The sequence below is a fragment of the Seriola lalandi genome, unplaced genomic scaffold (genome assembly GCF_002814215.2).
Source record: "Seriola lalandi dorsalis isolate HSWRI2012SDOR001 ecotype SW California unplaced genomic scaffold, Sedor1 jcf7180002054916, whole genome shotgun sequence".
Lineage (NCBI taxonomy): Eukaryota > Metazoa > Chordata > Actinopteri > Carangiformes > Carangidae > Seriola > Seriola lalandi.
The window spans coordinates 1,210,173-1,226,226 of NW_019525468.1; the positions used below are offsets into that span (position 1 = coordinate 1,210,173).

At 40.2% G+C, this 16,054-nt stretch overlaps 1 protein-coding gene across 6 annotated transcripts in view; it reads left to right on the forward strand.

The window, feature by feature from the left end:
- The window catches only part of adgrb2 (adhesion G protein-coupled receptor B2), a 148,528-nt gene that overhangs the window by 81,823 nt on the left and 50,651 nt on the right, over positions 1-16,054 (forward strand). For all 6 annotated transcript variants that reach the window (XM_087169802.1, XM_087169803.1, XM_087169804.1 and 3 more), the window contains one exon: positions 8,391-8,517. In XM_087169802.1, the coding sequence (XP_087025928.1) occupies positions 8,391-8,517 (127 nt within the window). The remainder of the gene's footprint in view (positions 1-8,390; positions 8,518-16,054) is intronic.

The following is a 16,054-nucleotide window of genomic DNA, read 5'->3' on the forward strand; positions in this document are numbered from 1 at the left end:
AAAAAAACCCCCCCCCCCCCCCAAAAAAAAAGAAAAAAATAAGTTTTTCTCTGAATCAGAATTAATAATCCATTTTCTTCAGGAGCCACTTTCTTCAGAGCCATGCGGCGTGTCCATGTTAACACAGAATGCAGGCAGTCAGAACGGCAGGCTATTTATGGCTGTGCCCGAAACCTGTATCTCTGCTTTTGCTGTTTGCATACTAGCTCGCACACCAGGAAGAAAGATAATCCCGGGAAAGAGGCTTATAAATTAGCCCGTGGCCATGGCAGAGAGCAGATTGGAGCAGTGGAGGTCAATGACAAAGCATCCTACTCACACGAAAATGAGGGAAGAAGTGGGAAGGAGGGTTTTGTTTGACAACCTCACATAACATGAGCCAAGGGAAAGACAAGTAGAAATAAGCAAGGGCAGGCTAGTTGTCTATATTACAGATCTATTCAAATGTCCATATAAAAGTAAGTGAAATTAAAATCAATAAATATCTACCAGAAGAATAATGGTGTTGTTAACTTTTCATCATCCTATAGAAACAATTTCTATGTACATATCTCTGGCCTTGTGATGGCTTCTTCCCTCATTTTTTTTTAATTTCATATTGATCCAGCCACAGATATTTCATTGTTTATTTTCTCCCTGAATCGTTCCATATACATGGGGCTCAGATAAAATAAAAAATATTTTGTGTTCGGGGTTACTGCAACAGAAATAACATTTAGAAACATAAGCTGTACACTCTTGCACGTAAACATCACAGCAAGCTTCAGATAATCTCACAGTGTGTGTCTTATGTTATCAGACCCGTCTTTACATCAGTCAGTGGAGGAGAGGAAAGCTTAGTTCCTACAGAGTAAATATCTGGGTCAAATACATTTATACATGCAGACACACACACACACACACACACACACTGAAATTCAAAATCGGGCCGACATTGTGGCGAATACTGTGGTGTAAATGTGTGCCGGTCAGTGCTGCATAATAGCTAGTACGGAGGGTTGAGTGAGTACAGATGATTTGTGTCATATGAAGATTTGCTTCATTGCCTTCGAGCTGTATTGAGAGCAAAAGGCCAATATGCACTGCCTATGTCGAATGTGAAACCCATGACCATTGATTCCTTTCTTTAAATCTGACATTTGACATAATCGGACACATCCAGTATGTCTCAGAGTAAAAATACCTCCTCCATAAGATGGTAAGATGCCTTTACACTTGTTTGAGGCAGACTCAGTAATAACCTGAAAAAAAGATGTGTTGGATCTCACACTCAAATATTTAAAAACTGGATCAAAACTTACTCTAGTTGGCCTTAAGATTTCCCTTCAGCGCTTTGGCAAATGGCACATTACACATGCAACACACACAGGGGTGTTCTCAGTTTAGTCTTCTCACATTGAGGAAATTATTGCGAAATTGGTCATAAACACTCAATAAATTCAGAGTTACATTTGAAAAATGTAAAATTAGGATTAATGTGTTTTTATGATGATGATTTATCCTGTTTATTACACATTTATCACTGTTGAGCTTCAGGAAATACAGGGAGAGACTGATTAAGAAATGACAATTCCACGGGCGGATTAAAAGCCAGGATGTTGCATTTGACATGGATACAGACAGCTGGGCCGCAAGCCCAGGATGTCCTAACCTCTGTGTTCTCCTGTAGAGTACCGACAGAGAATCATGACATGATTAAAAATTTACAATTTAAGACAATTTTAATCAGTTTTAATCTACTTGACTCTACAGCATGTTAAGAAACTTGTGGCAATAACCGAAGCATCTCTAGAAGTCTTACTATTATTGGGGGACGATGAAAACAGATGCTTTGTGACTTTTTTATTTATTTAATTTTTTTTTTTTATGTTTTCAGTTATTTTGGCTCATTTGGCTTTTGTTCAGGTTAAAGGACAAAGATTAAATGTAGACAGAGATTTGATGACAATACTGACCTTTAGGAAAACCACAGGTGTTACTAATAACATTAACAGTGGCTCTGTTCCCTTCAAGTGTCCCAGTTAACCATGACAGTGAGCCAGCAAGCATAACACCAGGACCCTGAAACTGACACAACTAAATGGAGCTCAGCCTTCATTAATTTGATTGCTTACACCTGTGGTTTTACTGCTATAACATAATGAAAACACCTGTGTGGGGCCACAATTAGTGTCTATTGCATGTGTGTAAGCATATTGCAGTAGGATGTTTAGCATTTGGTATTTCTATATTTTTTGTATATGTTCACGTTCCTATTTATGCTTTATTTGTGTCAATGTTTTCAAAGAACAGAACAAAATAGTACATCGCCAACCAAGCTGCATTGAGCAACTGTCATCTATGACAACCAGCTTGCATTAGGTACTGATGGTATACAGTACACTGTGTGAAAAAGAACTTAAAAGAACAAGAACATGGAGATAAATGTGTGTCTTCTTGATGCAACACACAGGTTGTCGTTGTTGTGTCTGTGTGTGATTGATGCTGACGCACAGTGACAAGCTTTAACACATTGGTATCTGTGCATCTGTGTCCTCTTGAGGCCACTTAACCTCTGTGATCCATAAAAACCTTTTTCTACAACAACAAACCCTCTCCTTCCCACTAGTCCTTCTATCTATGACTAATTAGCTGTCTTTTATTTTTCTTTTTTTTTTTTGCAATGTGTATCACCAGCTGTCACTCTGTATTAGACAATGACTATACTCAAAGTTCTCTTTTCCAAAAAAAGAAGCACATTAAAACATTGGTTATACACCGTACTTTACCATACCATGCACTGAATGTAAAACCTCTTCCTGCTATCTTCCTCTTATAAACACATTATAGCAATTTACAGTAACTTGAAAGAATTCTCTTTGTGAGAAGACACAGCTTCCTGTGATATACATGCTATTGATTTTCATCGATGTGTGAAATACTAGTCATCCCTCAATGCTTTCTTTGCCTCTTTGCATTTATTCGTGTTTGCCTTTCCATTTCCCTGTTTTAAGTTTTTTGCGTTTTTGCACTTCTGACCACTGAGGACGTAAAGGCAAATATTATGCACATATTTGATGGCACACTTAGCCACAGACGATAAATGAGAAGCAGACTAATGGACACAGGGCATGCAATTTGCTAATATCAAATGAAAATGGGCAAAACTATATTTTTTGGCCACAGTCATCTCATGATCATCAGTTTTGACAGCGTTTGCCAGCAGCTAAAATTAGCTGATAATGCTAATCTTTATTACATCAGTGACAGCTATGTAGAACAACATTTCTGATGTAAAACTGGTTGAAATGCTAAGCACTAGATTGCTTCAAATAAAGAAATAATGCCAGATAAATGTGCTCACATCTACTGTAAAAGTGCAGAGTATCATGAGGCTTAATGTGCATTTATTCAATATACTTTGTACCTTTACCTTTACCGATGTGTCATTTTTGCCTGCAAAAGATTGCTTTGTGTGCCAGGCAGATGTGACTTGCTTGAAATCCCTACATCAAGCTTTTCAGTTTTCAGTATTCAAAGCATGTTTAACCTTTTTTTTGTTATGTAACAGGGGGGCAATTGGCTTTCATAGCACTGCCCTTTCAGTCAAGAGTTGGTGCCAATTTCTTCTCAGCAGACATAAAAGGTCAATTTACCCTGTTGTTCAGAAAGTATTTTTCTTATTTTTCCTAACAGCTGCTACGTCATTCAACCAGCATTTAGGGAGCAAATTGGACAGCATTTTTCTTTTAGCTGTGCTAACCATTTCAACAAGCGCTGGAGAGATCGCCCTGAATATTGTGTGTTTGTGATCCCCAGAGGATGAATCTTGCAGACTTGTGTCACTGTGACGTTGTGTGTGAAGAAATGCAGACGTTGACGTCTCTTTCACTGAAATGCCTCAGCAACAACTACTGACCTGAGTGTCATGAAATTTTGTACAGACTTTCATGGTCACCGTCAGCTGAACAGATTCTAACATGCTAACATGCTAAAAATTATGAACATTACACCTTCTAAAAAATCAGCATGTCACCATGATGATCTAGCTCTAAGCAATGCCGTGCCTCAGTGCAGCCTCGCAGTGCCTCTTGCAGGGCTACAGACTCAGAGTTTACTGTATAAACTCCATGTGCACTGAGAGATAACCACCTGTCTAAAGAATCCAACTCTAACATCCATTAAATAAAACTTTATTCTTTGTTGAATTCAAGACCAAACAACAGATGTGTTGATTATCAACACAACGCTAGAAAACTGGATGACGCTATGTATATTTACACATCTTAACATTATTTTTATTTTGGATAATGCCAGGTTGATATCTTTGCAGTATACATTTGGGATCCGTAGCCTATAAACCAACCATACTGATATGTACACCTGTTTGTGCATCTGGTACCTGTTTTCCACGATAAGAGGAGCCGGCAGCAGCTCCAGGCTCATTCAAATGCTATAACAAAAGTAAAACAGGAGCCATGTCCTTTTAATCTTTCCTCACAAGCTAAGCCCAACTGATAATCTAATGCTTCGATGAGCCCAGCAGGGCAGCAGTGTGTGCCCTGTAGCAGCTGGAGTGGTTTGTTTTAACTTTGTGAGTGAAAAAAAAATTAAACCAATTTTAAAGCTGACCCTTTTTTTTTTGTTGATTTTTTGTTTTTTGCTGAAAGGCATCAAAACCAACAATCCAATCCAGATGAACTAGATGAGGGGCAGCAGTCAAATTAAACTGGAAATTCAGCAGCCAAAGCAAAGAGGTCACAGAGGATGTTCATTTGTGCGTTGTGCGTGTCGGTGTAATCTTCAGCGACCCCCTATAGTGAGCTACCAGACAGTTTCTCATTACCCCAACTTCCTCTTTGCTGCCAGACTGCTGCGAAATACTTGATATATGTGTCCGACTTTGTTGCATGCCGTCGAACCGTCTGTGTTGGTAAATGAAAGGCACACACGCTTTCACATGCACATCTATAAGTTAAGCAACATGCATAAATCAGTGTATAACACTTCCCACTATCTGTCCATGCAACATACAATCATTAATGCATGAAAAGTAACAGTCCACATGGCTACGTTTTACTCGTGTGAGTGAAGCCATTTGTAAATATTTTACTTGACATCTCTTGGGAGTTCACATCTCATTCACATGTTTTATATTCATCATCATCAGACGAATCACTGTAAGCACGGTGGAATCCACATATGTGTTTTTTTTTTATTAGAAATATAAATGTGATTGAAAAACATATCAAAAATACCTCACAAAATGAACACACTTTGGAGGATCTCCTCATGAAAAGTAACAAGTACACATATTTTCTCATTCCCTCTATGCCTGTCTTTATCCCCATCCTCTCTCTCTCTCTCTCTCTCTCTCTCTTTTCCATGACCCACACACACACACTCACACAAACACACAAGCACACAAAGCTTGCGCACCATGTTGCTAACTGTCAAGCTGTCTCTGAGCTTCACTGCTGTGACTCGTTTTCCGATCTTCAGTCTTTGAAGTGTCACTGTGCAGATGATGATCATCGGGGAATTGTACTCACATCTCATTACTGACATTATGAATTGAGTGTCGCTTCACTTGTGTGTGTTCATCTGGGTTTCTTGAGCATGTGTGCATTCCTTCATACTCAGATATACTTTTGAAAATTACAGTTGATACATTCTTGTCATTTGTTGTCACACTGATCATGTTTGAGTAAAGTATTTGCACGGTGCTGCGATTAACATGTTGTCTTTGGCGGTTGTCCATTGTCCATTTTTAAACAGCAGCAGAAAAGACAACATTACTACATTCTTTGTTCCTTTAGCCAAGATGCAGAAATAATTCATTGTTTGCTCAGTGTACAGTATATGCAAATATCTGAGCTACATTCTAACCAATTTGTTTGTGTGTTATTGTCATACAAATAAAGTGCTTAATGAAAACGAGCACACAGTGTGCAGCACAGAGCAGGATGTGCTTGTGATGAACATATAATCAGGAAAAATATTTGTAAAGAAATATACTCACACTTTTATGTGTTGAGTGTGTGGTTTGAGATTTGCTGCAATAATGATGATGAAAAATACCATAATATTTGATATTGTTGGGTCTCATAAGCTGTGTCCCAATTCAGGGGCCGCATAGGAGGGGGGCGGTTTATGAAGATGCAGCTCCTCGTAGCCGCCATAGACCGCGAAGGCCAAATCAAAATGAGACGGTCTGGTCTACTGAGGATTTCTGCTGTGCGTGACCAGCTCTGCCTGCGCTTACCGCTGTGTCACAAAGTCCTGCTCCTGAAGCCTAGCAACCTTGTCATAATGTCACTTTTTTTTCACAAAAACTAACGTTGGACCGTTAGCTGTTCAACTGAGCTGAAGCCCAATACTTACATTTAAAAGTGTTATCCTCGGGCTCTCTGCCGGTGTCTTGGGATAGGTAGGGCCACGAAGGATCCACCTGTTCGAGCCTTCGTTGCCCCTGGAGAGAAGGACGCATTTCACGGCATTTGAAGGGGCCTTCGAAATTGGTCAGCCTAGTCGCACTGCCGCGATCAAATGCAGCCTTTGAAGGATGCAGCCCCTGAATTAGGACACAGCTATCGGTTGGGTAACCATGACAAAAGGGAATCTTAAGAGTTCCATATTTTTTTATTATTTTTAGGTAATGCTTTCTGTCTGGTATTTATCCAAAGGCTAAAACCCAAAATCTTTCTGAAGAGACCATAAATACCACAAACAACAAGCCAGCTTATCATTTCTCATAAAGTGCAATTGTCACCAAAGCTCTCCCTCGAGATGTAAACAGTGCTCCGCTAAACAGTGTCGCCAGACAAAGCCCACATATTTTTCCTTGTATTGAGTGATTTGAAGATTGTAAATCTTATGCAAATCTTAATAAAACAAAGTCCTTATTCAGATAACACAATTTTCTCTCCATCCGCTGTTGAGGGTACTCATTGCTATTAGCCTGAGAGGAGGTAATTAAGTTCTCCACTAAAGCATTAGCTGTGAAAGAACAGTGTTCACCGTGCTGTCTGCAATGTGATTACATTTCACCTTTTTCTGCTCTACAAATCTTTGTGAAAAGAAGAACAAAATTAACACACAAAATTTTTATTCCTATTATAAAAAAAAACATAAAAAAATACTTTTTTTGTTTCCCACATTTTCTTTAAAATGTAGTCATTGTCATTCCCCAGCATAAAGATTCTTTATCATTGCTGGTCAATGGAGGATGTAGCAGGCAGCAATCATTTTCCTTAGGTAATCTGCTTTTTCAGGACTGTGTGGGTGTGATGTGGTTTGATTAGATTTGTTCAGTGACCAAACAACCCACAGATGTCATCAGATTCTTGCAGTTGTTGCGCAGACCTGATCGGTGCACATTTCTATCTACCATCATGTTTTCCTCATGTGAAACCAGTGAGAGGAGCTCAGAAAAGAAAGCAGAAATGCCTTGTTTATAATATCGAAAAATGTTGTAGCTTGTGCAGAAAACAGCTTGTTCTTGTAGGATCTCATTACTCGTAGTGAGAAGTTGATTGAAAAGATGTTTTCAGGGCGTTTTAGGCCCTCTTTACCCGTCAATCATGAAGCTGGCCTTCTTGAACCCATCAGAACACCTGCAGCTGCTCTTACACATCCCCTGGTGTTTCTACCTGTCGCTGGTGACTGGAAAAGAAGTATACCCAAGGTTAAACATGAGGTTAATGTGCAGTGTGAGCTGCCAAGGTAATTTGTTCAGATAGAAGCGTATTGATCGACCTCTGCACTCAACCTTCTATTGAAAGCATTTAGAGGGAAATAAAGGGACGTGCAAATAAAGGGAAGAGGAGAAAGATGTAGAGTAATAAAGTGTACAAGGTTCCATTGTATGAGATTCTGAGATCTCTCTTACCCCTTTTGGAAGCGATCGACCATTTAGTGCTGAATTACCCCCATCAACCATTTAAGCCGCACTGTTTTTTGTTAACTGTTAGCTGACACCACCTCTTTCATTTTTCCTCAACAGCTTGAGACTGTTAGGGTGCTCGTCCAAGAAAGGGGAGATGGGATAGAAAGAAGGAAAGAAAAGAACAAAGATGAGAGAAAAAGTGTTTGGGCTGCTAAACACATAGAGGACTTGAGGACAAGTGGGGTGGCATGGGCTTCTAATGGCAGCAGTGTAATAGAGCCTGTCAGTGTGTGTGAGTGCTGATCACTGCATATTAAACCTATAGAGTGAATGGGTAAACTTGGTGAACTTGATGGTGAAGAGCGTCTGAAACGTTCCCTCCCTCTGAGTTGGAACTTCCTAAAGGTGTGTGTAGTCATGTTTTGTGTGTGTGTGTGTGTGTATTTGTCTCACAGTCACTGTTTATGTCCCCTGTGTCAACAATTCCCTTCACCCTCCACCCCCCTTTTCTCTCCACCTCCAGGGAAGCTGGCGCAGAAAACTGGGGCACAGAAGGCTGCCAAACGCTCGCATCAACCACTGTCCACACCAAATGCCTGTGCAGCAGGATATCCACCTACGCCGTGTTAGCGCAGCAAGCTAAAGACCCGGTGAGTCACACCAATGTACTCTGATGTACTCTGTGGGACTTTGGGGGCTAACAAGGCAACTATTACCAGGGGCCAGGTCAGTGAGCTGATGAGTTGCTGTAGTATGAATTTAGCTGGCGTCCCTGTCACTGGGATTTTTCTGTAAAATACAACAGGCTGCTACAGCTGTCATTTGTTGTCTTTATAGAGCGATATCTATAGGTGGTGCTGGGATGACTGGTGTCTCACTTTTATAACAAGCATCTTTTCTTAGAAGAAAATGGGTGCAGCCTGAACACAGCCGTCAGTGTTCAACCATGTCACAGTATAAGATTCCGTTTTGATCACGGTGTCTTTCACTACACAAATTATATGTTGGTTGGCTGTCACTCTCCACGTTATGGAACTTTTTTTCTTTTCTTTCTCTTTCTTTTTTTTTTTGAGCTAAAATTTGATAAAGGTCAGATTGCTCGGCAAGCTACTTCGATGTGATGGGAGAGGGAGGAAGAGACGTCAGGAGAAAGAAACAGATTTTGTTGTGTCTGTGTGTGATTTTGCCTGCAGCACAAACCTGCGCTTCTATAAATAGTTCTTGTGGCTTGCAGTGTGTGTTTGACATGATTAAAGAAGGCTTTTTAGCAGTTCGGGGTAATGCCTGTTCTAATACACTGACCCAATCTCCTCTATTGCGCTAATGGACATCCAAAGACCTGACAGCTCTTAGCTCACCTTCCTCTCAGACCCACCCTCTTCGTGCAAAAGACCCTGATTCATTAACAACACTGTATAACATCCCACATCGTCACCCCATTTATTTCACACCTTCCATCTATACCTATACCTGCCTAACCCAATTTCTTATCTACAGCCACTGTCTTGCTCCCTTTTTTTCTTCTTAACCACATTTTTCCACTGATGTGTCGTCTTATCAGTCATTCCTCTCCTCTTCCTCATCACCCTATTTTTGTCAACCCGTCACCTTCTTTTTCACCTCGTTAACACTTTCAGTTGTTGTTCTCATTTTGTGCCACAGCTCCTTTACTGCTGTGGTCACAGAATGTTCCCCTTAGCTTTAGCTGTTAATTTGTCTCTCCATGCTTGCTTGCACCTTATACCCACGAGGACAGTGATTACATTAAACAATCAGGGAGAGTAAGGAGATGGAGTTTGGCTAAATTTGTTGTTACACACTAGAATGTATGGGAGGTCACCCCCCACCCCACCCCCCCACCCACCCTCTTCTCTTAATGGTTAGATTAGAAAATGGAGCCAGCAAAGCAGATCCCCAGTAAGCACTGGAGAGTAACTCCAGGTGTCACAGAAATGGAAAGTGATTGTGAGGAATGGAGGTTTTTGGGAAGGAAATGTTCAACCAAACAGAAAAGGTCGTCTGGGCTCAGCTGGCAGGGAGAGCAAGAAAAAGAGGGAGAGAGAGAGAGATGGAGAGGAGATGTATGCACTAAGTAGTAATGCAATAACAACCCGAGTGCTGCTGAGATAAAGAGCTGTACACTTATGTAGACATCTATACCTCAGTAACCTTTTCAGTATAATACGTTGCCTCCATATATATCCTCACTGGAGCTGTGTATTTACCATTTGCCATTTCAAAACACATTACTATTAAAAATGTCTCAATCGTCACGGATTGGGAGACTTTGTCTATGCTTGAAACTGAACATAGCTATTAGTGTTATAGAGTTAGAGTTGCAAATTGGAAGGAAGTGCTCTAGAGGTAGTTTTCCCCCAATCCAAATTCCCATTTCAAGTTTTTTTTTTTTTTAAGTGCAGGTACAGTAATGGAATTTTAAGCTCTGTGATTGGATTCTTACATTGCATTTCCAAGATGCAATGTGGGAATCAATGTTAACTTTGCACTTTCCGTTTTTATATCCACAGACTCGTACCTTACTTTATATGTTGTATGTATGATTTTTTTTTTTTTTTAATCAAAGATCCATTTAGATTGTAATGTAATCGTTTGTCTTTTGAACAAGACTTTCTCATCAACAGCCAAGGGTGCCAAAGAGAGCTCTTCCAACTTTGCAACTCTATTTGATTATTTGTGATGATAGGGTCTGTTTTCCTTCTCCATAGTTAATTTTAATTTGTCTGGAAATACTTGAATGGCATAAAATAGGTCACACAGTAGGGATATACATTACCGGAAGGTTTAAAGTTCCAAAATATTTGAGGTTGCTCCCTGTTGTGCTCAAAGACAATTACCATCATCCTCACTTTTGCCACTGGTCACTTCTAAGTTTAGATGGATCGAGCCAAGTGACAGTTATCTTGAACTGTTGCTTGGATCAAGCCATCTAATCCATCCAGACTTGGATAAGCCAATTTCACACCCTGCTCGTGTCACTGTTGGTACAACTGAGAAGGTGACACTGACTTGCCCTTTAAATTGTGGATGCCCTGCCCTTTCAAAGGCTCTATAATAGATAGTCAAATAATCCCTCACAAAATGTAAACCTCTAACAATCAGCTGGCTTGTAAGAGATTTCTATACCATACTGTAGGAGAGATTATTCCCTTCTCCTCTTCCCCTGGATACCCCCCTTCATTCTTTTTTATTAAGTGTAAAGAGGGTCAAAATAGGGTGATGGCCTTCAGGTGAGTAAGTGCAGTTATTCATTATTTTGTCCCTCAAAGCCTGAATTACTTCACAGGGGTCTGGAACTATTACAGAACCTGGAGAAACATTAATTTCCATTATATGGAAAACACAATAGCTGTGACCTATAAGCTGAACAGGTCATTCCAGCCGCTATTTCTGGTTCCCATGACTCCTCTTCTAACTGAACAATATTGACTTTTCCCTCGTCACACAGTAAGCAGGTCGGCCATGTTGAGTGAAAGAGGACTAGGAGGGAAAACGCATTGACTTTTGTGAAATTTGTGACATCTGTGAAGAGTGTGTTAGTCATTAGTGATTCATCATTCAGCCCCCGGTACCACCATTAGATCCAGTGCTCAGGACCGGAAGGTATGGGTCAGAGTTTTTGTGTCAATGGCTCTCAGTCAGAAGCTGCTGTGGCCAATGCTGAGTGCACTTTGTTGCTTTAGGGTGCTCCAGAGTTAGCTTTTTATTCCAGCGGAGATTGGATTCTATAAAAGAGGAAGGGAGCGACAGATTGAATTTGGCAACACATAAAAAAAACCCAGACACATCCAGACATGCAAACACAGACAACTATAGGTATGGATGTTTGCACTTAAAAACAAACACACACCCAAGCATGCATGCATATAAGTCTGCACACACAAACACACACACAGACACTCAAACACACACACACACACGCACACACGCACACACACACACACACACACACACGCTCTCATATGCTGTGTCCAGGCTGTGTGGCTGTTGGAGCAGAGCTGAGTATCAGCAGCCCAGCTCTGACAGCTTATCCTGGGCCACGGCGCTAGGGACAAGGGGGGTTGAGGATTAACCTCCATGTTTAATAGAAAAGCGAGGGAGGGAAGGGGGGAGAGAAAGAGATGGAGGGATTTAGAGGCAGTGCTGCCATTACAGGCCGTTTACAGTGGAGTGAGGGATAGCCAGTTAATCCTGTTTACTTTCTATAGCCTCTGAGATTTCTGTGTGTGTGTATGCGTGTGTGTGTGTGTGTATTCTGCTGTGCATCTATTGAGAGACCTTCACTATCAGACACAAGACAGAGGTTGTTACTTTAGAGAAAGAGAGGAGAGAGAAGAGAGAGAGAGAGAAAAAGGACTTGATTGAGTGAGGTTATGAAGCCATACAATAAACCAAGCCACTTAATTCCCAATATGACTGCAGTGGGAACACAGACCCTACGGATATGTCTGCACTCATTGCCTCCACAGTGCTCATAGGGATCATGGGATTTGGAGTTGAAGGAGGTACTGGCTTTATAAAAGTCAGTTTAACATTTTGTGCCTCCAGTTAATCAAGTGAGTTTTACCTCTCGCATCATTTTTTGTCAGCACATAAGGCCGCTGTCCTAGTTGTGTTCAAATTGATTACAGTTTTCAAGGCTACAGTGGGATTCATAGCTTGTGCTTGCCTAAGCAGGTAACCAGAAATGCAAGTGAAAAGGTCAGTGGTTCAAACAGCATTTGAGACCTTGATCCAGTCAGCATAGATGAGCACACAAATAACTACACATGCACAGGCTAGGAGATGAGAAATACCACAGCAGGCGCAGAGAAGTGGGGATGTGTTTGTGCTTCCATAACTTACTTACAAGCCAATTACTGTATCAAGGCAATTTTCTCAAAAGAACAATACATGAATTAATGTCTGTTTCTCCTGTAAAGGATTTCTCACAGTTTCTTTCACCTGCCACACTAACTGACTTTGGCCCAATCATTCTCATGAAATAAATGGGCCTACTTGAGATGAATTGTGTCTTGTTTCCTCTACTGTCATTAGTGCTCACCGGCACCAAATCCAAATGGAAAATCTCACAGCTGAGTCTATTATTTAGACTATTAATGGCCAAAGTGACTGATTTGACTGGGGAGGGATGATAGGGATTTTTATTGAGGCGCCACAAGATGGCAGCTCATTTTTTAATTTATCATAACTGAACAGGAGACAGCACTTAGAAAGAAAACAAGGCCTTCCCTAGATGAACGAAGACTACAAGGTTACGATATGCAAATATCTTGCACTTGTCAACTGTAATTAAAAGATGAGGGTTGCTAAAATTTATGAGGGACTCTGCGTGGAATTGCATTAAAATCTCTGACTCCCTTGTCAGATTAATTGAAGGTTAGTTGGTGACAAGGGAAATGATGACAGAGTAAACAGGTGAAATGATTTGGATGTGTTTCTCTGGGTGAAGATGCACAATGGTTCAGCATGGATGTGGCAAGAACAGGTTTAATGGCTAATTGGATTTTTGAAAACTGAATAGAAAGTGTTGTTTTGGATGTGGCGACACATACATACACACACACATGCACACACAGTCCAAGAATAACAATTTGAGTGAGGGCACAGGATGGTAACCTCTGTTATAGTGTATCTATCACTGGACCGAGATGGTTTGTAGCCCTGAAGAAAAGGTGTATCTTGGTGCTACTGGCTTTAAATTATAACTTTATGTTGGATTAGTCCTTTGCTCTGTAGGTGATACTCTACATTTAGCCTCAACAAGCAGTACAAACCTCAATAGTATGTAAAAAGTACCTGGGGATAAGGCCAGCAGTTGATATGATGACTTTACATTTTAAGTCACTATGTCAGCTCTCCAGGTTGTCACACACTGACAAGAGACTTATGGCTTGTCTTGAGACTACTGAAGTCAGAGCCTGTCAAGTTGAACCCTCGAGGATCAGCTGAAGTGATTCAGTTGAAGCATATCACCTTATATTTACCTAGTGCTGTGACAGCTAAAATGGCAACAGAATAGCAGGAACACTAGATTAGCAAAATCTAGAATGTTACATTTCTGCATTTGCACAGTCTGCTTGTGTGTACTGGTGTATTTGTATGCCTGTACCTGTGTGGGGACAAATGGAGAAAATGACTGCCAAAGGTAAATACCTTGAATTTTGAAAATGCCATCTTTACAAGAATTATTCAGCATTTCACAAGGGGCATAGCATTTTCACATCTTTCATGGGACTGTGAGACACACCGCAAAAAACAGCATACTACAAGAGCGATGTTGAATACCTACAAATGTATGCACTAAACACAAACAGCTGTCTTATTTAGAGACTGAGAATGACCTTAACAGAAAAATGATAATGCGTTTACCTTACCTTTCAGCTGTGCAAGTTATCACTGTTCTCTCTCAAAAGCAAAGGCCGGAGCAACGTGATGTAGTTAAAACCTCTGCAGAACGTCTTAGAAAAGAGGTTGGGTCAAAAGCATGTAACTTTGACATACTGTTAACAGCCCATTTCCTACCAACACTCAATCTTTTTCCCCAACCATAAACCTACATTAGCTGATGTTTAGTCACTTTTAGGCCTGTGAACAGATTTATTACATGTATCATCTGTTCAGTTGATAAGGTGATAGGTGAAGGATTAGCTGATATCCAACCGATATGGGGCAACATGAGCATTCATTTGGATGGGTTTCTGGCCATCAATTGAATCCAAGTCCAATAATCGCTCTCCTTTTAGCTCTGTTTTTCTCTCCACCAACTCCTGGAGACCTGTTTAGATGTTAAATGCTCCACTAGCTAGTTGCTAGCTGCTAGCTTAGCTGTCTGTTTGGTGCTTGACAGGTAGCATGCAATGGGCTTTTAGAAAAAAAGTTTTTTTTCGGGTAGTGTGGGCTATGAAACTAAAATAATACTGCTGAAATGCTCTGTAAAGCAGAGTGGAACTCCAGAGTCAGGTGGTAATTGCTTGTGTGTTTGTAACTTGTAAACATGGTCATTTGGTTCATTGTTTAATGTAAAAATAGTGATTATAGCATTTTTAACCAAGTAGTTTCCAGTTTGTCCCATGCTTAAGTTCATAACCAATTTCCATCATTCTCAGTTGTACTGTTTTGTGTATTTTGTTATTGGCAACTGTTAGCATGATAAAATGCTAAACTAAGAGGAAGATGGCCTTTCCTAGATGACTACAAGGTTATGTTATGCAAATATCTTGCACTTGTCAATTATAATTAAAAGATGAGGGTTGCTAAAAATGTATGAGGGACTCTGTGTGGAATTGCATAAGAATCTTTGAATCTTTTGTCACATTAATTGAAGGTTAGTTGGTGACAGGGGAAATGATGACAGAGTAAACAGAGTAAAACATTTAGGGTGAGATGCCCTTTGGGTAAAATCATAATTCAAATTTGATAATATTTGTGTGAACCAACAGGGTCTGTTATTGTATGTTTATCACTGGGACCAATATGGTTGGATAGCCCTGAAGAAAAGTTGTATCTTGGTGCTACTGGCCTTTAAGTTAAAACTTTGTGTTGAATTAGGCCTTTTCTCTATAGGTGATACTCCGTAGAGCAAAGCAAGTACTTAATCAATTACTTTTTAGTATTGTCCAGTACTTCAGTTTATCATTTCCATCAGCCCCAGCTGTACTGTTTTGGGGGTTTTGTATCTATTAGCAAATATTAGCATGGTAAATTGCGAAACAAAAAGGCTGAATTATACCCACATTAACATCAGCATGTTATCATCGTCATTGTTAGCATGCTAACATGTTAGCACAGTAGACACTTAGTCTAGCGACATAAGCATGATCTATCTTTAATATTAACTATGTATTTAGGCGGATAGTTTCATAAGCAAATGACAAAAGACCAACAGTATATTGTGTTTTTGGTATTAGAACTTGGGGGAAAAAAACTAAATGCCATTTTTTCAACTCACTATGTGAGTAGAGTAAGTACGTGAGTAGGTAAAGCTTTATTTATAGAGCACTTTTTGAAACCAGGGTTACAAGGAGCTGTATAGTAAAACATTTAAGAAATACATAGAAACATGAGTAGTGGTGAGGTTCATGGAGCAAGAGGAGACTTGGAAAAACCCACTGCTAAAAAGTGAGTAGACATAGGTTAAAGGTAAGGAGAGGAGGAGGCGGGGGGTGG